The sequence below is a fragment of the Chrysemys picta genome, chromosome 9 (genome assembly GCF_011386835.1).
Source record: "Chrysemys picta bellii isolate R12L10 chromosome 9, ASM1138683v2, whole genome shotgun sequence".
In the NCBI taxonomy this organism is placed as follows: Eukaryota; Metazoa; Chordata; order Testudines; family Emydidae; genus Chrysemys; species Chrysemys picta.
The window spans coordinates 26,840,505-26,866,703 of NC_088799.1; the positions used below are offsets into that span (position 1 = coordinate 26,840,505).

The following is a 26,199-nucleotide window of genomic DNA, read 5'->3' on the forward strand; positions in this document are numbered from 1 at the left end:
TTCCTTATTCTGCTGAAAAGTGCCAGCAGAACTGCCATCCCAGATGGACAGAGGGATTGAAATTTACCCAGTTCATCTAAAGCTTGGGATTGATAAGGGTGTAACAGCGCTGGTGTAACAGTTGGGGAAAGGCCACGGTCATGATGTTTCCCTTTCTCTGCCATACCACATGAATATAAATGTAAACATTCTGAATTTTCTGTAGTAGCTCAGTTATGTCACACATAACCAGTTTCTCCAGCTGAAGTGGTTAGTGGTAAGCACAGGCTATTTCACATTCTTTGCTCACCACCAGTCTAACATCTCAGTTCAGAAGCCAGGGATTTCACAAATAATAATTGTCAAAGTATTTATGTCAGTCATAGCAATAGCATTCCTATTTACTGTTCATTGCGTTGGACACACACATCCTACAACTAATCTCTCCAAAATCAAACATTCAGGTAAAGTAGATGTAAAGTTTCCTCAGTGCTGTTTCTGAATGCACCAGTGTAAACAGAGAGGATATAAGCTTAAAAAAAAATCTGCCTTGTGTTTTCTCTGGCTTGTTTCTTCTTCCACTTGCTTTTCCTCCCTACCCCCCTTCCAGTGGAACACTGGGTTTTAAAAATATTGAAACCTAGTTCTTATGTTGCTTTAAAATGTTTAGCAAGAACATGATGAGATTATGATACATGAGCAATGGAATAACAGAGCAATGCCACAGTGGTTGGCAAGCAAATCAAGGATTCAGCTTCTGAAATTAAAATCAGACTCTTAGAATTAGACACTAACTAACTGTTATCATACAAGGCTTATCACAAGTGATTCTGGGGGGCTGAGGGAGAGACATTGGGCCAGATTCTGATGTCACTTATGTGGAGTGATTATTGTGCTGTCTCCATATCATGTGCTGGCTCCTTGAAATTGTAGCACATTTTGGCAATGAGTTATTGGTATTTTCTTTCAGCTGAAGGAACCACATATAGTCTGGACCATAAAGTGAGTATTATTCATGATTTGTGGGCATTACAGTGTAGTTCTAATTGCCACTGAGACAACTAACAATAACTTTGTTGTAATCATGGTCTGGCACATGCCAGTAGCAGAATTTGCAGTTTATTGTGAAAGTTTAATATATGATCTGGAAAGCAGAACTCATGCTAAGAATTAAATATTGGTCCCCTTCCTCCATCTCGTTTTCATTGACCCAGGGGTGGTGGCCATGCAGCTGTGTGAACAGAAATGCAGTTTGCCAGTACTTTTCCTTATTCTCTTTCACTTTGTTCTCTTCTTCCCCTTATTGGATTTATATTTTAATAACTGACTATCCTTTTGTGTAAGGTAGCACCCTCTACCTTATATCATTTAGTCTATGTAATCTGGATCAGAGTTCCCATATTATGAGAAATGCCCACAAGAAGGGGCTGGAGAAGAGAAGGAACTCCATGAGTTTCCTACTGCAAATGTTACTTGCATCATCATCATCATCTTAGGTGGGTAGGTGGGCTACAATTTTGGAGACCATGAACCCTCCTGGCCCTCTGTACCTCCTGAAAAAGGAACTGCCTCCCATGAGCTGTTCCACAGGAATGACTAGTGCTTCATTGACCTTGGCCCCAAGGGAAGTTTGGTATCAACAACAGCAGCATAGTTCTAGTATTAGTAAAACTAGACACCAATTACTGATACCTGAGTAACCTGTGAGTAGGTAACAGGCCACATTCAGAATTGACATACAGAAGTTGGGGGTAAGCAATAAAATAGTGTCATTTATACTAACTTGGATGTGCAAAATGAGTAACTTACATGCAAAGGGGACTGAAGAGAAGTGTCACAGAAAAAGCATCTCTCTCCCCGCTGCTGTTATTCCTTCAGGTAGTTACTTTTCCTGCTAAACAGCAACTTCCACATCCTCAATATGTAAGTTACTCATTTTACACATGCACAAAATGCCAGATCTGTGCAAGTGACACTTTTGCCATTTACATATTTTACAATCAATTTACACCACACATGCAACTTTTGCACCACTATTTAACTCACTGCTGAATTTAGCCCAGCAAACCAGAGTTTGATCTCAATTACACCAACATAAATCCATGAAGCTTCACTGATGTTTGTGGAGCTATTTTAGATTCACATTTTAATGTTACTAAATAGACCCAAGGATCCGCCATCATGTATTTTGATTTAATAGTAAGATATCGTTTTCAATAATTGGATGGGTTTAATCCAAATCATTTAACAAAGCTCAGGAGAATGTGTTGAAGAAAGCAATACTGTGTTGGCAGATGGATTGAACAAGATCACATAACAGGTCTTTTCTGTCTTTAATTTCTAGGATTCTGCCAGAGGTAAAATACATACAAGGAGGTACCTTTGTTGGATTTTCAATAAATTCACTTAATTTTCAAAAGAATGTTCTCCAGTGACACCTTTTTTAAAAGGTAAGAATTTATTTGATACTATATTAAACCCCAGAATTATAAAGAATTAGTTAAAATACAGAATTGAGGCCGATGGGGAAAGCTGTATTAGAAATGCAAGACCTTGTTGTGAATTGCTTTTAGAGTAGAATTCAAGAAGATCACATGCTTCTCAGGTTACAGTCAGTTTATTTTTAAATCTGTCCACAGAGTTCATGTTTAAGAGCCCTTTGCTTCATTCCCCTGGAGCAAATAACATTAAAATGTATTAAAAACACCAGAAAAGTAGCAGAGGAGAAATAGTGGCTCCTTAACTTCATACTCCTTCACTCACTGTGACCCACAGAAGCACGCCTATGCCAACCAACTCTGTACTGCAGGGCCTCTGCAGGGTTTCAGAGAAAGGTCTGAGCAGAAACTTGTCAATGGTCTCTTTGTGGCATTTCCCCTCTCTCTGAAGCTTATGTTGGCCCCTAGCCATCTGCTATTCTCTCAAGATGGGCAGTTGAACCAGCCAATGAAGTAGAGGCAGTGAGTGCATTTCCTCTGAGGGAGCTACACTGCCAGAAATTATGAGGAGGTTGAGCAAATCAACAGAACAGCTGGTACTCTGCAGGTTTCCAGCTTCCTTTTCCATTTGGTCCAGAGGATCTGCGGGATTAAGAGGCTAAACCCTCTCTCTCTCTCTCCCATCCTCAAATCTCTCCCATTGTTGCATCAGCATGCATCAGTATCTCCGCAAGGTGAGCCAAATGGAGTTTCTGGGGCTCTCTCTTCTCCCATGGGTTCTATCACCAGGGAGAGGGTAGTGTGTCCCTTTACATTTTACCTCCCTGTACTAGAGCCTAAAGAGTGATAGATCCAAAACAAATCCTCAAATGCAGCTTACCAAAAGGTGCATGCTTTATTCTTATCACTATCTGAGGATGTTTAAACCTAACTGAAGTTTCAAACGAAAGTCCCCACAACTCAAGTATCAGCTTTGAGAGTTCTCTAATGGCTGAAACCAGTTAAATATTAACTCCATTTAATTGAAATTAATACCTTAATTTCTTGAGTAAACTTCAAAAATGTGTTTCAGCTAAATTTCTCCTTGGCAAAGGTATAGGTCTGAAGTGTCATTTCTTAAATTTATTCAGATTTGCAATTGAATATATTGCAGTAAAAGTTATATCAGAAAGGACCACAGATTTGACTAGTGCAATTAAAAACCAAACCGTGGATATACTTTTGCAGTTGCAACACAGAAAATATGGAGCTTATTAGTAACAAAGATGTTATATAAATTCATGCATAGCTCAGAATCTTTTGCATAAAACAGGTGTCAGCTTTTTTAAAAAGATAACCAAACAGCAGACACTGCTTCTATTTTTCACACCCAGAAGATTGAGGGCATGTCTACACTGACAAAGTTACAGCGCCGGAAGTTACAGCATTGCTCAGAGAGCGCAGAAGGGAAACCACGGTTCTGTGTTCACACTGACAGCTGCCTGTGCAATTGCATGTTCACACTTGCGGCACCTGCAGCAGTATTTGGAGTGGTGCACTCTGGGCAGCTATCCCACAGAGCATCTCTTTCTCTTCTGCTGTTAAGACTTGTGGGAAGGCGGGGGGCGGTCACGGGGCATCCTGGGTCCTGTCCCAATGCACTGTGATGCATTGCTTGGCATCCCATCAATGCCTGTGCTTCCGTCCACATTTGGCGCCATCTTTCAACAGTTTGTGTATTGTGTGCCCTACCTCTTTCGGGCAGCAGGATGGATCCTGAACTGCTGCTCTCTCTGACCAACATGTCACGAGTGGCAGTGGAGTTATTCCTTAAACTACAAAGGCAAGAGGAGTGCGACATTGATCTCGCCACACATAGTACGACACTAGATTGCTTGTGGCATTCATGGAAGTGCTGACCACAGTGGTACACTGCTTATGGGTTCAGGAAACAAGCATTGAGTGGTGGGATCACATTGTGATGCATATCTGGGATGACGAGCAGTGGCTGCAGAACTTTTGCATGAAGAACGCCACATTCATGGGCGGTGCAAGGACACGAGAATGAGAGCTGCCCTGCCTTTGGAGAAGCACGTGGCAATTGCACTGTGGAAACTGACTATTCCAGACTGCTATACTATACTGATCGGTCTATAACCAGTTTGGAGAGGGAAAGTCGACCGTTGGAGTCGTGTTGATGGAAGTGTGCAGGGCCATTAATTGCATCTTGTTCCGAAAAACCGTGACTCTGAGCAACGTGTGTGACATTGTGGATGGCTTTGCACAAATGGGCTTCCCTAACTGTGGCGGGGGGATAGATGCCACGCAAATTCCAATTCTGGCACCAAACCACCTAGCCACCAAATACATTAATCGCAAGGTGTATTTCTCAATGGTTCTCCAGGCGCTTGTGGATCAACATGGGCATTTCACAGTCATTAATGCAGGTAGTCCGGAACACTGGCCTGTTCAAGAAGTGCAAGCAGGGACTTTCTTCCTGGACCAGAAGATCACCGTAGGGGAAGCTGAAATGCCCATTGTGATCCTGGGAGATCCCGCCTACCCCTTAATGCTGTGGCTTATGAAGCCATACATGGGGCAACTTGACAGCAGCAAGGAGCGGTTCAACAACAGGCTAAGCAAGTGTAGAATGACTGTTCAGTGTGCATTTGGCTGTTTAAAAGCCCGCTGGTGATGCCTGTAAGCTGGACCTTACAGAAGCCGATGACAATATTCCTATGCTTATAGCCGCATGCTGTACGCTCCATAATGTTTGTGAAGGGAAGGGTGAAAGCTTGACTCAGGGCTGGACCACAGAGGCTCAGTGTCTGGAGGCTGAGTTTGAACAGCCAGAGACCAGGGCTATTAGAGGGGCACAGCATGGGGCCATAAGGATCAGGGATGCCTTGAGGCAGCAGTTTGAAGCTGAAAGCCACTAATATCTGTTGCTATGCTTGGGATTGCAGTGCTTGTAAAATGCTAGGAAGTGATCGGTGCACATGATGCAAGAAGGGGGTTTAACATAATTGCCTGTTGCTTTGCAGTGCTCTTTTTGCTTTCACTTAGAGAATAAAGATTGCTTTCAAACCAACACAATTCTTTTATTAAAAGACAACAAACGGAGGAGAGAGTCAAACGAAAAAATTTATCAGCAGGGAGGGAGATGGGGGAAGGGAAGGTCTTAAGAGGAGGAGGGGTCCCAGGATGGCTACAGATTTGTGTATGTCCAGAGATCATATCTAACCTTCTCCTTTGGTGTATAATGCAGCGGGTGCTGGACTTCAGCATGGCCAAACTGCAGAGGGATCGGTGTTGAGTGCAGTGGGTACTGGCAGTCCACAGTGCTGGACTGTGAGGAGGGAGGAGTGGAATGCTGCGGGTAGAAAGTGAAGCCAGGAGGTTGATAACAGTGTGTTGGCAGTGTGTGTGGGGGGCGCATGGGAAAGAGTTTTGCAACAGTGGCTGCAGCGGATGGCGGGTGTGGAGCTGCTCGGTTTGAAGAGCTAGTATCGCCTGGAGCGTGTCCACTTGGCGCTCCATAACCTTTCAGAGCTTCTCCGTGTCTTCTTTCTGGTGTGCCGGGTTCTCCTTTCAGTCCCTCTTCTCATTGTCTCACCACTCCTTCAATTCCTGTTTCTCGGCAGTGAAGTGCATCAAAACCTCACAGAGAAAGTCCTCCTTAGTTCTTCCTGGCTGCTTTCTAATTCTGTGCAGCCATTCTGCCGCCGACAACAAAGAGGGAGGCTGGACTCCGAAGGTCATCTCTGTGAAGTTTAAATGTAACATTTTACAGAAGCAGTATTGTTTGCACCACAGACAACAGTGAATCAGTGCTTTAAAACACAGCCAGTACTCACACACCGGATACTAACTGGCTGACCCCAGGCAAGCACACATGAGGCACAAGACCCCCACAATGGTGAGTAGCCACAGGGGCAGGGTAAATCACTGTTCCTGGACGCTGCTGTACACTGGGCACATGGCTCCTGGGGAGAGCCAGCACTGTGGAGGGGGCGGTGGGGGGGCTGATAATCATTCCTGGTCCCAAACTCTCCACAGCATGTGATCATTATGGAAGACAGCTCACTGCTGAGGGTGAGCAGGGAATCAAGGGAGGGTCTTCTCCAAGCCTGTGGCTTCCGTCCTGGCCCCTATGCAACTCGCCTGAGTCCAGCAATGGTTCCCCCTTCCCCCTCCATGATGGTAAAGTGGAGTGGGAAAGTTACTGTTAATGGGGCAAGAAACAAAGCAGGTCTGCCGAGGAACCTGCGGCAGTAGATTGCCCAGTATCTCTATGAGAGTTTCCTGGAGATCTCTGAGGGAGATTCCTGTGAAGTGAGGGAGTCAACAGCCTGTTCCACTGCTCAGACTAGGAATGTGGTGGGAGACAAGCCTGCTTTCTGCAACCCTCCTGCCCCAAACAACTCACTTCAGCATGTCCCAAAATCAGATCCACTTACCAGGGGCCTCCTCTTCTGTTTGTGCTTCGCCAAGATCCGACTGCTGTGACTGGCTAGGCTCCTCCAGGGTAGAAAAGAGCTCTTGACTGCATGCATCTCTGGCCTCCAAGTCATCCTCTGCCCCTGCGTCCCCCTCCCCCTCTTCATCCAAGATTTCCTCCTCTTGGCTTGGTCCACTCTCGACTGGCACGCAGGCCAACGAAGTATCCACAGGTGCCTTCACAGTGGAGGTGGGGTCGCCGCCAAGTAACGCATCAAGCTCTTTGTAGAACTGGAAGCTCGTGGGCACAGCATCGGAGTGGTGGTTTGCTTCCCACACCTTGTGGTAGGTATTCCGCAGCTCCTCCACTTTTACCCTACCCTGCAATGTGTCCCGGTCATGGACCCTTTTTATCATGCATCGTGAAATCTGTCCTTAGGTATCAGAATTCCTATGGCTGGAGTGCTACTGGGACTGGACAGCCTCCTCTCCCCAAATGCCAATGAGGTCCAGCAGCTCGGCATTGCTCCAAGCGGGGGATCGCTTGGTGCATGGAGCAGGCATGGCCACCTGGAAATATGCGCTGAGACCACTGCACGCATCACGGAGCAAACAGGGAGGGGACTTTCAAAATTCCAAAGGAATGTACGGGGATGATGGTTGGTCACCTGAGGGCAGGGCAGTAGAGTTCAAACCAATGACCAGAGAGGTGAGAACAGGCATTGTGGGACACCTCCCGAAGGCCAATCGCAGCGCTTCTAATCACCATGGTGTCTACACTGGCACTGCAGCACTGTAGCCCCAGCGCAGAAAGCTGTACGTCTTTCATCAGAGTGGTTTTTTTAGAGCGCTACAACTGTGCAGTTTCTGAGCACTATATGGCTTGGCAGTGTGTACACCTTGGGAGTTACAGCACAGAAAGCTGCTTTACTGTGCAGAAACTTGCCAGTGTAGACAAGGCCTTAGTAACTACAGCAGCTAATTAGCTAGTCAACCACAAACCCTTGCAAAATTATGATGTAACTTCTTCTGTTACCTTTTTTCCTATTTTGTATACTTTATGCCTGTAAATTAGTAACAGAGTAGATCACATTATTATATTTGTTACAGTATCACAAGGTATAATCCTGAAAGATGACAATTAAGATTTAAAAAACTGTATCAAAAGATTAAAGCTATAAAAGTATTCTTAATAGACCTCTTCAGTTTGAGGATGCTGCATTTCAGTTTGTGGCCTAGGCAACCACAGAAGTACTGCAAGCAGTCTGGACCATGCTGTCAACTTTAAATAGAAATGTGATCTATACTTATATAAAAATAAATCTTTAATGATAATATCTAAGGAGGTATTTATTTTGCATGAAAGAAACCGAGACATTCAAATGGCATGTTTGAGAAGCCAATGTGAGGTGTAAATCTTTGAGCTGAATCACCAAAAGTTTTATAAGCCCTGATCAACCTTATGTTTGGCACATATACAGACTAGGATCATTTCATAGGCAGGACTCCCTCACCTTGCCACTGAAGTTCAGGGACTGTAGTGGTGCAGAATTGTGTACAGCTGTTTTGTATGATTTCTTTCATTGTTCTTTCCTTTTAGGGATTGACCAAGCACAACACCTAGCACTACGTGTCCTGGTCCATAATTAGCAGTCCTAGCGCTACAGTAATACAAACAACAAATGGGTCAAATGACTTTATATTGATTTGGGATGAGCTACTAAACCAGGACAACACCATCAAGGAGTGTGATGAGACTTTACATAAAGATTCTATTCAAAGTTCAAAAGTGGTGATGGAAAGAGTATGGAGTCATGCAAATTTGGCCAAAGGATCACACTGCAAATGGGCCCATGGAAAGTAACTGGTGGGAGAGAGTTATTGACTTCAGCTAAGGAAGCAGGTATTCAGCATATGATTCAACATGTCTTACAAAAACTGCTATGGCATGAGATGTTTTGCACGAAGATACTGGAATTTTCCAGGCAAAGTTGCAAGAAGGCATAAAGGAGACACCCTATTTTCTCACTGGATGCTGAGAAAGGACACCTCAGATTCTGGCTGGACATTTCAAATCTTTATCAGAACCATGGGTCAGTTTCTGATTGGTTCACATCAGCTTTGCCAAAAAGAGGATCCAGGCTATGCCATCCAGCAGAAAAATGTACAAAATACTGTGTTCAATACATCGTGCCCTGAAGCCAAAACATCTGGATGAGAGAGATTGAACAGATATGTTATTGTCTGGCCAGTGAGAGTGACCCTTCTGTTAACAACTAGTCTTGTTATTGTCTAGAAGTTATGCTAAATCAAAAGTAACTGAGCATTGAAGCAGGGGAAACTCATTACACTAATTAAATCTAATACTATTTAGAAAAGAAAGTAGCAAGAGCTACTGCAAGAAACCTTGAGTCTTTCAGAGCTCTGTGGGATTTTTAGGTTGATTTTGGTCAAAAGAACTAACAGCTTCTTAGACAAAGAGGGAAAGGAGCTTTAAATTGGCTTGCAAGCTAGATATTTATCACTATTTGAATCTTTGGGGTAAATTGGTATAAGAGCTTGCAGTATGGGATATGTTCTAGAGAATTTTGATGCTTTATTACCTCCATATTTTGTTTTTGTTTAATGTGTGATAGTCTTGTACAAGTGACAAAGCTTGGCTGCGAGTATTCATTTGGCAAGGTAATTTTGAACTGAATTAACATTCTTTGATAATTAAGTAGCTTGTTTAAAGTTCTAGATTCTACCGTAGAACTGTTTGGTTGAACTGACATGAGCAGTGCCACCGTTCCACTGGCAGATAAACTTGATTGGAATTAAGAAAGGATCCATAGTTCCATGTTAGTACCAACAAATCACCTGCCCAAACTGGTACTGAAGTAACACAGAAGTTTGCCTTTGTAAGAAGATTGTGGTAAGATGCTGAATGAATTAAACTGATTTATTATCTCTGAAAAGATGTAACATCCCATGTTGAGTTCAGTTTTTGACACTAAACTATTATCTAACCATTCTTAAACTGTAGGTAATTTTTTGTTTGCTTTAAAAGCTATTTTGTCTAATCAAATAAAAATAATAATGATCCTGCCTATAATTTACTTAAGCTAAACAGATCCAGAGAACAATGAGAAACCTAGTAGAGGTAACTGGTTAATTAAAATGATTTAACCAACGTGTGTTTTCTCTCACATTCCCTGTACGTCCTATTTCTGTTCCCCAGACTATCCATTTAACACCATATTATTTAACATTGTATTCCAGTCATATCCCAATGCCCCATCAGCACTAGGACCATATAGTGCTAGGTGCTGTACAAACATATAGTAGGAAATGGTCCCTAACAGAACAAGCTTGGAATGTAAATGGACAGTAATTGACAAATTTCTGGTCCACCAGACAACCTGCTCTGCCACAGCTAAACCTAGGTGCCTAAGTTCATGCACCCAAGTTTGAAAGTCTGCCCTAAATTCAAGAAGGCACATTGAGCTTTAGCATCTATAGGATTTTTTCTTTTTAAAAAAGCATCATGCATTGTCTGCTAAATCCTTTATACTGAGTTTACCTTTAAACCTAATAGGTTTATTTAAACTGGTTCTGCATTAGATGCCTAAGCAACCTCATTTCTGAAAATGTGTTTAATACTTTAATGAATTTACAACCAAACATAATTACTAACTTCCATTTAATTTCTAGAAATAATCATATAACTCAACATAAGCCCTGAAAGAGGTGTTAAATTACTACAAGCCAGTTTTATTAAAAGGTGATTAGGTGCTTATGAAAATTCAACAAGGCGGCTGAACACCTAACTCTAGGAGTTAGATGCTTTTGAATGTCCCCCTAAGTGCATACATGCATCTTTCGGTGCCTAAAGGCCTTTACAAATCAGGCCTTGCATCTAAATGCACATATAGTGAAATTGTCCAAAGAATGCTAAAACACATTCTGTGGAAAACGTCAAAACAGTTAACAATGGGAAACCCACAGCAAAACCCTGCACAGTGATTTGCCAAAGGCATGTGAATGGGAACATAAAGATATATTTGACTAAGTCGAATAGTAGAAGTATGTATACAAAGTTCATTTATTAGTGTTTGAATAATGATGACATCATAGCAAAATTTTCGGAAGCATTCTCAATCCCTCACTAATTTCATGGGAGACATGTTCAGTCTGAAAATTTAAAGCTGACTTCTCTCTGCTGCTCCAAATGTGAAAGAAACATTCTCCTGGCATGCATGTCACGTTAACGGGAAGAACTTGTGTGTCACAATGGAAAAATATCTCCAACACCTTTAAACATCCAGCAGCACTTTTAGCTTAAAATGTACTTGCTTCCCTTCTCACCTCTGACACTTGCCCATTTAGTGGAGGTGGTGAGAGGGAAGTGAATATAAGCATTCACAGATCAATAGATTTGGAATGCCAGAAGGGACTACTATGATCATCTAGTCTGATCTCCTGCACAACACAGGCCAGAGAACCTCACCCAGTAAGTTCTGCATCAGACCCATAACTTCTGAGCTAATAGCATATCTTTTTAGTCAGATAGCCAATACTGATTTAAAGACTTTGTGATGGTCCCTAGGTAAGTTGTTCCAATGGTTAAGAATTCTTCAAAATTGTGCTGTATTACTAGTCTGAATTTCTCTAGCTTCAACTTCCAACCAGAGACCTAGAGGTGCCCACTTTGGGTTTTTTTTTTTTTTTTTCAGATTGTCAAATACGTTATTATAGTAACAATAATGTTGAGCACTTCTATAGCATTTTCCATCAAAGAGCTTGGCAGATGAATCATCGCAGCACCCGCTCAAGATAGGCAAGTACCATACTAAACTGAGGAAGAAGTGATCATGAAAGTCAATCTGGAATGGAGTAATACCCACGCTCCCAATCTGGTGTTCAGAACATCCTCCCCAAAACACAAAACAACTCAAGATCTGAAAATCTGTTTCAGAAACAAAGATCTAAATACTTCATATCCAAACTACCCAAATAATAGGAGTTAACTGAGAATAAGAGAATGTATCTGTGACTGCTGTTGCAAGTGGTTGTGGGTATATGCAGAACAATTTATATTTTCTATCTTGTGTATTTCTATGTAAGTTGAATATATATTAGGACTGTCAAGCGATTAAAAAAATTAATTGCGATTAATCGTGCAATTAAAAAATTAATCACACAGTTAAACAATAATTGAATACCATTTATTTAAATATTTTGGATGTTTTCTACATTTTCAAATAGATTGATTTCAATTACAACACAGAGTACAAAGTGTACAGTGCTCACTTTATATTTATTTTTGATTACAAGTGTTTGCTCTGTAAACAACAAAAGAAATGGTATATTTCAATTCACCTAATACGAGTACTGTAGTGCAATCTCTTCATCATAAAAGTTGAACTATAAATGTAGAATTATGTACAAAAAATAACGGCATTCAAAAATAAAACAATGCAAAACTTGAGAACCTACAACTCAGTCTTACTTCAGCCAATCGCTCAGACAAACAAGTTGGGTTACAATTTGCAGGAGATATTGCTGCCCGCTTCTTGCTTACAATGTCACCTGAAAGTGAGAACAGGCATTCACATGGAACTGTTGTAGCTGGCGTTGCAAGATATTTACGTGCCAGATGTGCTAAAGATTCATATGTCCCTTCGTGCTTCAACCACAATTCCAGAGGACATGCTTCCATGCTGATGCTGGTTCTGCTTGATAACGATCCAAAGCAGAGTGGACCGACACATGTTCATTATCATCTGAGTCAGATGCCACCAGCAGAAGGTTGATTTTCTTTTTTGGTGGTTCGGGTTCTGTAGTTTCTGCATCGGAGTGTTGCTCTTTTAAGACATCTAAAAGCATGCTCCACACCTCATCCCTCTCAAATTTTGGAAGGCACTTCAGATTCTTAAACCTTGGGTCAAGTGCTGTATCTATCCTTAGAAATCTCACATTGGTACCTTCTTTGTGTTTTGTCAAATCTGCAGTGAAAGTGTTCTTAAAATTAACATGTGCTGGCTCATCATCTGAGACTGCTATAACATGAAATATATGGCAGAATAAAGGTAAAACACAGAGCAGGAGACAATTCTCCCCCAAGGAGTTCAGTTACAAATTTAATTAACGCATTTTTTTTTAACGAGTGTCCTCAGCATGGAAGCATGTCCTCTGGAATGGTGGCCAAAGCACGAAGGGGCATACGAATGTTTAGCGCATCTGGCACATAAATATCTTGCAATGCAGGCTACAAAAGAGCCATGCAAATACCTGTTCTCACTTTCGGCGGACACTGTAAATAAGAAGCAGTCAGCAGTATCTCCCGTAAATATAAACAAACTTGTTTGTCTTAGCAATTGGCTGAACAAGAAGTAGGACTGAGTGGACATGTAGGTTCTAAAGTTTTACATTGTTTTGTTTTTGAGTGCAGTTATGTAACAAAAAAAATCTACATTTGAAAGTTACACTTTCACAATAAAGAGATTGCACTACAGTACTTGTATGAGGTGAATTGAAAAATACTATTTCTTTTGCTTATCATTTTTACAGTGCAAATATTTGTAATAAAAATAATAGAAAGTGAGCTGTACACTTTGTATTTTGTGTTGTAATAGAAATCAATATATTTGAAAATGTAGAAAAACATCCAAAAATATTTAATAAATGTCAATTGGTATTCTATTGTTTAACAGTGTGATTAAAAGTGATTAATTTTTTTAATCGCAGTTAATATTCTGAGTTAATCGCGCGAGTTAACTGTGATTAATCGACAGCCCTAATGTATGTATACACAGAATCTAGGGCCATCTCCAGGCACCAGCCAAGGAACCAGGTGCTTGGGGCGGCCAATGGAAAGGGGCAGCACGTCCGGGTCTTCGGCGGCGGGTCCCTCAGTACCTTTCAGAGCAAAGGACCCGCCGCCGAATTGCCATCGAAGAATGAAGCGGCGGCAGTAGAGCTGCCACTGAACTGCCACCGATTGTGGCCTTTCGCTTCACCGCTTGGGGAGGCAAAAAAGCTGGAGCTGGCCCTGACAGAATCTCACCCACCCACCCCTATATTGTATAGTCATACACATTACACAGTTTATATCAACACTCCACCCTTTTATTACTCTCCCTAAAACTAAATACAGTTGGCCAAATTGATCACTGGTACAACTCTATTAACGTACTAAAAATCTGGCCTATCATATGTTCTTGAGAATTTTTCTTAGGTTCAGGGCCGTGAACTTTCTGTTCCTTGTTGATGTTTTCTAAATCCCAAGACGTGTTCAGCCTTTTTACAGAATTTTAATTGTCAGTCCACTTCCTCAGGTTTCAAGGGATATCAGTTAAAAATATCACTTTTATCCCTACTACTATTGTAACACCAGAGATTTCTATAACTGGCAGATAAGAAAACATTTCCTCCATTTTTGCAGTTTCTTTACTTTGTGCATTTGACCGCACTTTGTACATAGTTCCTTTCACAATCTGCCATGAATAGTAAATTAATTTTCCTTTTTTGGTGTGGGTTTTTCCACACAGCAACAGGGAAGAGAAAAATATTTTTAAAAATAGGGAACTCTGATTATAAAGCCCCTAAAATTGCCATGTGCACTGCGCAAATGAGCTTTTAATTGTTCTGGTTCTCTCTCACTGAAAAGACTTCAAGTTCAAGGTGTCCCTTTAAGAGGAAATCCACGTAACTGAATAAGCAGTCAATTTACCAAAAAGACTGAAGAGAACTCAGGGTACGTCTATACTTACCTCCGGGTTCGGCGGCAAGCAATCGATCTTCTGGGATCGATTTATTGCGTCTTGTCTAGACGCGATAAATCGATCCCGGATCGATCCCGGAAGTGCTCGCCGTCAATGCCGGTACTTCTGCTCCGCGAGGAGTAGGCGGAGTCGACGGGGGAGCCTGCCTGCCGCGTGTGGACCTTTGGTAAGTACCTTTAAGTTCGAACTAAGGTACTTCGACTTCAGCTACGTTATTCAGGTAGCTGAAGTTGCATATCTTAGTTCAAACTGGGAGGTTAGTGTCGACCAGCCCTCAGTATAAAGGACATTTTAATGGTGGTAGGGGAGGGGGCACGAATCCAGAGTTCTGAAGGCAAGAAAAATGTTTGAGAAAGTGTAGATTACTCAGGCAACAAAGAAACTCCTCTTTATCAAAACATTTTACAACACTTTATACTGCTTATACACCTTGACTTAACCCTTGTTCACAATTACTTTATTACACGGAGAGAAAACACACACAGCCCTGGATAGCCATACACCACACCCAATCTTTCCAGTGCATTCCCAGAGATCAGACCCCAGCTCTGCTATGAAATAGCTTGGAACTGGAAGACTATCCTTGATATTTACATATACATGAGCAAACTAAGGTCCACCACCTCGTAATCCGCACCACACAGTTGGAAACCTGTGACCAAAGAGAGCCCCACTGAAATCAGTGGGACTCTGGACAGACATGTGCCTGCTAGTTTGGATCCAATCACAAGATGGAGGTGTAAATCTCCCACTTTACTTCAGAATTCTTGTATCCATTGCAGCATCCTTTTCATACTCAAAGTAGGGGAGAGCAGAACTCAATGGTGTTGGTTTTAAAACTCAACAGCATGCCATATCAACGTGTCCAGGTAAAAGTGAAGCTGAGTATATATTGCATCCACACTCAGGAATAGACAGACTTCAGTGGAGCAATGCTAATTTACATCATCTGAGGATCTGGCCCTTGAAATCTGAAACCAGGAAAATCTTTGCACAATGTGGGCTTGGAAAGCATAGGCTACACTCCCCAGGATATTTGTAAGGAAGAGAGAAAACACTTAAATTGGCTGTTTCACAGCTTCATTCACCCTTTTATCTTGGTATTTGATGCAATTTGTATTTGTTTGTTTTTTAAATCAAAACAAGAGATTGGAAGGCTCAAAAGACATGCAGCCTTTTAAATTAGATCACCTCTTCACATTCAGACCCATGATTAAGTGACCATAAATCAGTGCCATCTGGTCACATAGCAGTTCAGCAGCACATGCTAAGTGAGCTTGGTGGGGATCTATGGTATTAACCCTAAAGGAAAAACAGGAATACATAAAAAAGACTTTTCTATGGATTGCCTCTTTATTCAGAATGGCTAGAATATGGCATTCCTTCCAGTACAAAGCATCCATTCCTACTGTTAGTAATCTCTAGAGAACCAAAACACGACAGTGCTAAAGACTGCTTTTGACACCAAGCATAGAATACTGTTCATCAGAGCCAGTGGTTACTCTTGAGTTCATAGTAGACAGGAGGCTTAATCACAAAAAACACCATCACAAGTGGAACCCTTGCTGAGAGTCTGATAAATAAAGCCAAGGATTGAGTACAATAACTTACCATCTTGCTTCTAGTGTTTCCCATCCAGAACAGGTTTAAGACATTTTGGACCAGTTTCAGATCTAACTTATACTGGTGTAAATTCAGAGAAACTCTCAGAGTCAAAGGAGTCGCTCCAGCTATGCACTCCTGTTTGTGAGATCATAATCTGGCCAATTGATGTGAGGCAATTTGCACTATTGGTGCTAGAGCTGTACCAGTTCTATGGAGAAAGGATGTCAGTCTCAAGTGCAGTTAATGCAACATCCTTCAGAAGTACCAATTCCACTTTAAAAATGAAAAGAAGACACTGCTGTAGTTGTAACAATGCATATTCTCTCCGATTTCTAGGGGCTTGACTCTGTTAAAGTCCAGGAGAGTTCAATGGAAGCAGGATCATGCACTGGATGCACACAACTCCCACAAAGATTAATAGGAGTTACGCATGTGCAACTAGACCCAATAATGCTGTCAAACACCGTACTTGCCAAAAAAATGAGACCATATTACCAGAGCTTGTACAGACAATGCTGCCAACTCTACAGCTGCAGGGGGGTCTTGGTGTCCCTCTTAGACAGGTTCAAGTACTAGTGTGATGTTTGATAGCTGTGTTATAACAATGCACACTGTATGCACCATTTCATTGTGACAAAACTCTATCATAATAATAACTTGAGCCTATTTTAAAGAGCTCTCGCTTTTATCATTTCCCGGGCTGGGGTATATTGCAGGCTTCTCCTCTTCTAGTTTAACATTAAACCTTTACCAACAACTCCCTCAATTCCCCCCCCAAGTCACATACACATCTGTACTAAACACATTACTTATGGCCCATCACCACGTGCTATAGAAGTTTGGGATAGGTTAGAGGTGAATGATGTTACTCAAGGAATTTTGCCCATGCAATCCAATGAATTTGCAAGCAGAACATCATTCGCTTCAGCTGCATGATTTGCTTCAGCTGCAACATATGTGTAACTATGCACTAACATCTTGAATTATATATATTTCCTTTGTCCCCGCTGAGGTGTCATGTGTTATAAACTTTTTAAAACACTTCCCGTTTCTCACTCTATTTTTCCTAGCACATCTGACAGAAGTGACTAGACAAAGAATAATTAGGCTATGTATTATGTCATACATGATATAGAAATCAATTAGTGTATGAGAGAAAATGTTTCCATTTGAAAAAGCCATGCTATGTTTTTCTGTTACAACATTATAAACATCTCTACATTTTAAGTACTGTTCAAACTAACTGTTTAATCCACAGGGCTCCTGAGAGGCAGATCGGATGCTTGTTGTACAGATGGGGGAATTGAAGCATAGAGAGATTAACCCATGATTTGCCCAAGGCTACCTAGTGAGTCAGCAGCAGAGCCAGGATTAAAACTCGGGCTCTCCAGACTCTCAGAACTCTAGACCATGCTGCTTTTTTCATTTTATTACACATTATTCATTCACACTCAGGGCCCATGCAGAGTTGTTGACATCATCCCTGTCACTTTGTGTAATCATCATCTTTACAAAAAGAACAGGAGAACTTGTGGCACCTTAGAGACTAACAAATTTATTGGAGCATAAGCTTTCGTGGGCTACAGCCCACTTCTTCGGATGCATATAGAATGGAACATATATTGAGGAGATGTGTATATACACACATACAGAGAGCATGAACAGGTGGGAGTTGTCTTACCAACTCTGAGAGGCCAATTAAGTAAGTGGGAAAAAAAACTTTTGAAGTGATAATCAAGCTAGCCCAGTACAGACAGTTTGATAAGAAGTCTGAGAATACTTACAAGGAGAGATAGATTCAATGTTTGTAATGGCTCAGCCATTCCCAGTCCTTATTCAATCCTAAATTGATTGTATTTAGTTTGCATATCAATTCCAGCTCAGCAGTCTCTCCTTGGAGTCTGTTTTTGAAGTTTTTCTGTCAATGACAGACCTGCGGGTGGCTATCTTACAACAGAAAAACTCCCCCTGGAAACAAACTCATACTCTAATGTGTTTCTGCCCACAAACTTTGTCTGTCTCACACACACACACACACACACGACACAACTGTTTCCCTGTTATATTACTAATCTTACCCAAATGGGTAAGGACCTATCTGAGTAATCTCCCTCAGACACAGAATCACATCCTATGCATCTTACTTCACGTAATAGATAGTACAGTATGTTCATTCTGTGTTTGAAAGGACACAGTTAGACCCGTCATAGCTTTTCACAATGGGCCCTGTTAAGTAGCCTCTCACTTCTTTATTTCCTTGGACACAAAGAATACCTTTAATAGTATGTCTGGGGACTGAATGTTAGTTTTCCTCTCTCTTTCTTAGCCCTCACCAATCAGACCTCCAAACTCATCTGGCACATGACAAACAAACCTAGGGTGATCAGACATCCCAATATTTGGGGCTTTGTCTTATATAGGCAACTATAGCCCATCCCATCCCCTGGGGGGGGAGGGGAAGTGTCCCAATTTTTCACACTTGCTATCTGGTCACCCCCAAACAAAACCCATAATGAAATTATACCATAGCAACTACTTTAAAATTTGTAGTTTTGCAGCCATCCTACAGTCCCTCTAGCATGGGGGATAACTTGAAATCCGCTCACACTAGAGATTTTACTCGTGGGCGGAGGGCTCTCTAATGAAGGTTTTCAGGCTTGCAAAGTCCATAAGGCAAACAAGAGTTATCCTGCACACAGAGGAGATTTGGAACAGATCAGACAAGCTAGTGCAGGATGAATGAGATACAGAGACCAAATCAAAACAAAAGCTCATCAAAGAGCAGAGTCCAGTTTATTTATAAATTAACTAAATGATTGTTTCCCCCCCTCCTAGACCCCACAACTCACTTCCCAACTAACACCAATAAGAGATCGCCCACCACCCCAAAAACTTTTTCTCCCGGGCCAAAGTGCTCAAAATTGGACAATGATTTTGAGTGACCAAATCCAGACACGCAGGGCTTAGATTTCAGAGATAAGCACCGTCAACTCCTACCGAAGTCAGTGAAAGATGCGCGGCGCTTTTGCAAATCATACCCCCGCATCTCAAGCTGGGCACCAAAGGGGTGAAACAACGAGCTCCCCCTCCCTCGCTCCTCCCCCCCCCCGCCCCCCAAATAAGAGAGCACGTCTGAAACTTGAGCCCTAGTGTTTACAGCCTCAGCCGAGCAACCTTTCAGTTTCACCCTTTCAAGCTAAGTTCATAACCTCCCCCCTCGATGTTTACCTAGTACTGTGTGTATTCCTAACAGAGCGAAGCAAAAAGCCACCATCTAGACAGATCAACACCTCCCCGGCCCCCCAGCAACAACCACCAACCTTCATAGCTAGCGCCGACAAAAGTGTATAACAAAAAGATCATAATTGCTGCAGCCTCTGCTGATTCGCAAATGCAGGTTGCGTTTGAGGCAAGGGGGAGCTTGAGTAGATCAGAAGTTTAAGATGTATGTTTCTTAAATTGTACCGCGCACAATACTTCTACAGATTTGACAGTACTACCCAGAGCTGGAAACTACAGCCCTGTTTATGCACACAGGAAGAAAAGCCCTGGTATGTATACACGGTGTGCAAGAGTTAGTGATGACTAAAATGAAGCCCAAAATGTAATAAATAGAGACAAACGCGTAGGTGTACATCAGAATACATTTAAATGTGTCCTGTCTAGCCATTATAGCCACACTACTCTACCGATCATTTCTAGAAGGCTGCACATCGTTCTGTGCTGCGGAGTTAGCCATCTCTCCCGTTATCACACAGGATTACAATTAGATCTTGCATCAGTACCCAGGGAAAGTGATTAGAAAGTCTCAGAGCTTTATATGTGATTGATTACATTAGCACTTCTATAATTAGCTGGTGTTTATTCATAACCTCACCCATGCGCGCATGGACTATGTAAATCCCCAATGATGTACCATATTTAAATGCACCTCTCGCTTTCCTTCCTCCGACGTCTGACACAGTATTTCTAGTTAGGCTCAGGAGGGAAGAAAAAACAAACAGCAATAATTTAGCTATACAGGATTGTAGAGTAAATTGCAAATCAACTACAAGTTTGCACTTCCTCATTTCCATTCAAATTAATATATTTCTATTATTGTATATACTTATGTTCGTAGATTTCATTTTTCTCTAATAGTTTATTTAGTGTCAGGGTTACAGTTCCTTGATTGGTTTCAGGTATTCTTAGATATAATTTTGGATATTACTTAACCAGACACTGATATTATTCTTTGATCTGTATTTTTCTTTTCTCCACATTAATACATTACTTGAACTCAATTTCATACATAAGCACCTGGAGTAAATAAAATTCTAAACTTACCACATGTGCTACAGTTCTAAAGCCAGCATTTATGAGCATCAGTTTCCAGCGTTCCTCAATATTCTCTGGAATGGGTGTGTAAACATAATATGCTACCAGAACAGACGCCAAAAGAAGGCACAGGGATTTAGTTCCCATGTTCTACTATCCACTTCTTTCAAGACTGATCAGATTAAACGTTCTCACTGACTCTTAACAGTTGCAAATCAGCACACGCTGATAGGGCAAAGTTAATCTGTCGTTATGTTTGGATCACGCCCAGGAGGTGAGTCCTCATCCGATCACCCTGAACAGAGGTCGTTCTGCTACACAGAAGGGAAACGTGTGTTTAAATGGAAAGCATTCAGCTACAATATTTAAATGTAAAGATTAAACATCAAAGAAAATACATGGATGTCAAGCAGGGGCTCTTCTGGCAAGAACCACAGCTCTGAAAGACTGGAGAGGAAAATGCAGTTACAAAAATAAGTACAGAGTGCAGCATATGAATTAAGAGTTGCAGGAAAAGTGCTGATCATAGACAAAAAAGCCCCTGGAAGGTCCACCTGTCTGATAAGTTTGTTCTTCATCACTATGCAGGGAGCTTGAAATAAATGCAAACACTTGAGAGACACAGAATTTACTGTAACAGATCAGACCATACATCCTTCTAGTCTAGTATCCCTTCTGACAGTGGTCAATACCTTAGACTTCACATTTCAGAGTGGTAGTCGTGTTAGTCTGTATCAGCAAAAACAACGAGGCGCCCTTGTGGCACCTTAGAGACTAACAAATATATTTGAGCATAAGCTTTCATGAGCTAGAACCCACTACATTAGATGCATGGAGTGGAAAATACAGTAGCAGGTATAAATACACAGCACATGAAAGGATGGGAGTTGCCTTACCAAGTGGGAGGTCAGTCTAATGAGACAATTCAATTAACTGTAGGATACCAAGGGAGGAAAAATCACTTTTGTAATGGTAATGAGGGTGGCCCATTTCAAACAGTTGAGAAGAAGGTGTGAGTAACAGTAGGGGAAAATTCGTATGGGGGAAATTAGGTTTAGGTTTTGCATAGCTACAGCTATTACTTATAAAAATATTCAGCTATTTTAAATATCCATGATATTCAACTTAATAGATTCTTGTTGCAATGAACTCATGTGGACACTATTGGGAAATATAAACTTTTGTCTGCTCAAGATCAAAAGAGCTTCTGAAATGAAAATGTGTGTTCCAAATGAAACCCCTTCCATGAAATTCACCTCTGTGCAGAGGAACAGCATGGGATTCTACATACCACTTAGCACCGTTGAAATCAGAGCTCAGATCTAGGTCAGGAGTGGAGTATAGGATTGACAACCAGGTTTACTAGCAGGAAGCTAAAGAAGCTTGCATGCCAGCTGCGTCATCTCTCCACAGGGGAAGACAATCTGTAGCGCTACAGTGACGGATCCACAGTTGGATTCACCAGTCAGCATCCTGCCATAGAATCATAGAAGATTAGGGTTGGAAGAGACCTCAGGAGGTCATCTGGTCCAGTGCTTCTCAAAGCCGGTCCGCCGCTTGTTCAGGGAAAGCCCTTGGCAGTCCAGGCTGGTTTGTTTACCTGCCGCGTCCGCAGGTTCGGCCAATTGCGGCTCCCATTGGTCGTGGTTCACCGCTCCAGGCCAATGGGGGCTGTGGGAAAGGCAGCCAGCACATCCCTCGGCCCACGCTGCTTCCCACAGCCCCCATTGGCCTGGAGCGGCGAACCGTTGCCAGTGGGAGCAGCGATCGGCCGAACCTGCAGATGCGGCAGGTAAACAAACCGGCCCGGACCGCCAGGGGCTTTCCCTGAACAAGCGGTGTCCCGACTTTGAGAAGAACTGATCTAGTCCAACCCCCTGCTCAAAGCAGGACCAACACCAACTAAATCATGCCAGCCAGTGCTTTGTCAAGCCAGGCCTTAAAAACCTCTAAGGATGGAGATCCCACAACCTCCCTAGATAATCCATTCCAGTGCTTCACCACCCTGCTAGGCCTGGTCTACACTATGAGTTTAGGTCGAATTTAGCAGCGTTAAATCGAATTAAGCCTGGACACGTCCACACGACGAAGCCCCTTTTTTCGACTTAAAGGGCCCTTTAAACCGGTTTCTTTACTCCACCTCTGACGAGGGGATTAGCGCTAAAATTGGCCTTTGCAGGTCGGATTTGGGGTAGTGTGGACAGAATTCAACGTTATTGGCCTCCGGGAGCTATCCCACAGTGCTTCATTGTGACCGCTCTGGACAGCACTCTCAACTCAGATGCACTGACCAGGTAGACAGGAAAAGCCCCGCGAACTTTTGAATTTCATTTCCTGTTTGCCCACCGTGGAGAGCACAGGTGACCACGCAGAGCTCATCAGCACAGGTAACCATGATGGAGTCCCAGGATCGCAAAAGAGCTCCAGCATGGACAGAACGGGAGGTACGGGATCTGCTCGCCATATGGGGAGATGAATCAGTGCTAGCTGAACTCCATAGCTGTAAACGAAATGGCAAAATATTAGAAAAAGTCTCAAAGGCCATGAAGGACAGAGGCCATAACAGGGACGCACAGCAGTGCCGCATGAAAATTAAGGAGCTAAGGCAAGCCTACCACAAAGCCAGAGAGGCAAACGGAAGGTCCGTGGCAGAGCCACAAACATGCCGCTTCTACACGGAGCTGCATGCCATGCTAGGGGGTGCAGCCACCACTACCCCAACCGTGTGTTTTGACTCCACCAATGGAGAATCACGCAACAGGGAAGCGGGTTCGGGGTACGAGGAAGATGCTGATGAAGACAATGAAGACAGCTCACAGCAAGGAAGCGGAGAAACCGGTTTCCCCAACAGCCAGGATATGTTTATCACCCTGGACCTGGAACCAGTAACCCCCAAACTCACCCAAGGCGTGCTCCCAGACTCTGAGGGCACACAGGGGACCTCTGATGAGTGTACCTTTGTAAATATTACACATGGTTTAAAAGCAAGCGTGTTTAATGATTAATGATTAATTTGCCCTGCCAATCGCGGCCAGTACTGCTACCGGAAAAGTCTGTTAACGTGTATGGGGATGGAGCGGAAATCCTCCAGGGACATCTCCAGAAAGCTCTCCTTCATGTACTCCCAAAGCCTTTGCAAAAGGTTTCTGGGGAGGGCTGCCTTATCCCGTCCACCATGGTAGGACACTTTACCACGCCAGGCCAGTAGCACGTAGTCTGGAATCATTGCATAACAAAGCATGGCAGCGTATGGTCCCGGTGTTTGCTGGCATGCAGACAACATCCATTCCTTATCTCTCTTTGTTATCCTCAGGAGAGTGATATCATTCACGGTCATATGGTTGAAATGGGGTGATTTTATTAAGGCGACATTCAGAGGTACATTGTTCCCCGCTGTTAGCCACGCGGTGGGGGGAGGGTTGAAGTGATCATCCCAGAGAATTGGGTGTGTGTGTGGGTGGGGTGGGGGGTGTAAGTTGGGTTTGTGCTGCATGTTAACCCGGAAACCGCAGCCCCTCCTTTTACATTGCAAACCCATTTTAAATGGCCAACCCAATGGAAGCTTGGTATGGGAAATGAGGGCGCTACTGTTTGAAACCATTCCCACATGTTAAGAAGGCTAAAAAAGCCAAAAGACTGTGGCTTACCATGGCTGCCTGCAAGCCGAAATCTGTTGCCTGGCACTGTGTGAGTGATCTCTCACACCAAACCAGTAGGCCCTCAACATAAGAGGAAAAATGCGACCTTGTAACGAAAGCACATGTGCTGTGTAATGTGAACAGCAAAATTTAACGTGAAAGAGTGTACCCATTGTTCTCTAAAATGTGTCTTTTTTAACCACCTCTCCCTTCTCCTCCACCAGCTGCAAATGTTTCTCCTTCACAGAGGCTAGTGAAGATTAGAAGGAGAAAACGGCGGACTCGGGATGATATGTTCTCGGAGCTCCAGATGTCCTCCCATGCTGAAAGAGCACAGCAGAATGCGTGGAGGCAGTCAATGTCAGAGTGCAAAAAAGCACAATATGAACGAGAGGAGAGATGGCGGGCTCAATCGCGGGCTGAAGAGCGCAAGTGGCGGGCTGAAGAGAATAGGTGATGTCAGCTTGCTGACAGAAGGCAAGAGTCTATGCTCCGGCTGCTGGAGCATCAAACTGATATGCTCCAGCGTATGGTTGAGCTGCAGGAAAGGCAGCAGGAGCAGAGACCGCCGCTACAGCCACTGTGTAACCAACAGCCGGCCAGGCTCACCACCCTCCCCCCCCGGCGCTCCGGCCGCCAGGGGGAGCGGAGCCGCGGTGGGCTCGCTGCCCTCCCCCGGCGCTCCGGCTGGCCGGGAAGAGCGGGACCGCGGCCGGGCTTGCCGCCCTCCCCCCGGCGCTCCAGCTGGTCGGGGAGAGCGGGACCGCGGCCGGGCTCTCCGCCCTCCTCCCAGCACTCCGGCCGGTCGGGGAGAGTGGGGCCCCAGCTGGGCTCTCCGCCCTCCCCCCGGCGCTCCGGCCGGGAAGAGCGGGGCTGCCCTCCCCCAGTGCTCCGGCCGGCCGGGAAGAGCGGGGCCGCGGCCAGGCTCTCCGCCTTCCTCCCGGCGCTCTGGCCGCCGGGGAGAGCGGAGCCACGGCCAGGCTCGCTGCCCTCCGCCCGGCGCTCCCCGCTGGGGCGGGGGAGGCGGCGGGAGGCTTTTTTGCCTCGAGTGACAAAAAAGCCAGAGCCGGCCCTGTCCCTTCCTCCAGCTTTTGAAACAGAGCAGAGTTCCTGAAGACGCGAGCATCATGTACCTTTCCCGGCCATCCCACGTTGATGTTAGTGAAACGTCCCTTGTGATCCACCAGGGCTTGCAGCAGCATTGAAAAGTACCCCTTGCGGTTTATGTACTTGGTGGCTTGGTGCTCCGGTAACAAGATAGGGATATGGGTTCCATCTATCGCCCCACCACAGTTTGGGAATCCCATTGCAGCAAAGCCATCCACTATGAGCTGCACGTTTCCCAGAGTCACTACCCTTGATATCACCAGGTCTTTGATTGCGTTGGCTACTTGGATCACAGCAGCCCCCACAGTAGATTTGCCCACTCCAAATTGATTCCTGACTGACCGGTAGCTGTCTGGCGTTGCAAACTTCCACAGGGCTATCGCCACTCGCTTCTCAACTGTGAGGGCTGCTCTCATCCTGGTATTCTGGCGCTTCAGGGCAGGGGAAAGCAAGTCACAAAGTTCCATGAAAGTGCCCTTACGCATGCGAAAGTTTCGCAGCCACTGGGAATCGTCCCACACCTGCAACACGATGCGGTCACACCAGTCTGTGCTTGTTTCCTGGGCCCAGAATCGGCGTTCCACGGCATGAACCTGCCCCAGTAACACCATGATTTGCACATTGCTGGGGCCTGTACTTTGTGAGAGGTCTATGTCCATGTCAATTTCCTCATCACTCTCGTCACCGTGTTGCAATCGCCTCCTCGCCTGGTTTTGCTTTGGCATATTCTGGCTCTGCATATACTCCAGGACAATGCGCGTGGTGTTCATAGTGCTCATAATTGCCACGGTGATCTGAGCGGGCTCCATGATCCCAGTGCTATGGCATCTGGGCTGAAAAAAGGCGCGAAACTATTGTCTGACGGAGGGAGGGAGGGCGAGTGACGACATGGCTTACAGGTACAGGGAATTAAAATCAACAAAGGTGGCT

At 43.8% G+C, this 26,199-nt stretch overlaps 1 protein-coding gene and 1 long non-coding RNA gene across 4 annotated transcripts in view; one reads left to right on the forward strand and one right to left on the reverse strand.

Moving 5' to 3' along the window:
* LOC101949538 (arylacetamide deacetylase) overlaps window positions 1-26,199 on the reverse strand; it is a 168,300-nt gene that overhangs the window by 20,026 nt on the left and 122,075 nt on the right. Inside the window, exon 1 of one of the 3 annotated variants that reach the window (XM_005286937.5) lies at window positions 20,534-20,734. The exons of 1 other annotated variant lie outside the window; for it this stretch is intronic. In XM_005286937.5, coding sequence (XP_005286994.2) covers window positions 20,534-20,671 — 138 coding nt within the window. In that variant the 5' untranslated portion in view covers window positions 20,672-20,734. Of the gene's footprint in view, window positions 1-19,527; window positions 19,549-20,533; window positions 20,735-26,199 lie in introns of those variants that run through there. One more of the 3 variants, XM_005286938.5, reaches the window with a different exon arrangement.
* LOC135973667 (uncharacterized) lies at window positions 2,322-9,918 on the forward strand. Its single transcript, XR_010590616.1, has 2 exons — window positions 2,322-2,429; window positions 8,437-9,918. It is a non-coding gene; the product is annotated as an uncharacterized LOC135973667 (long non-coding RNA).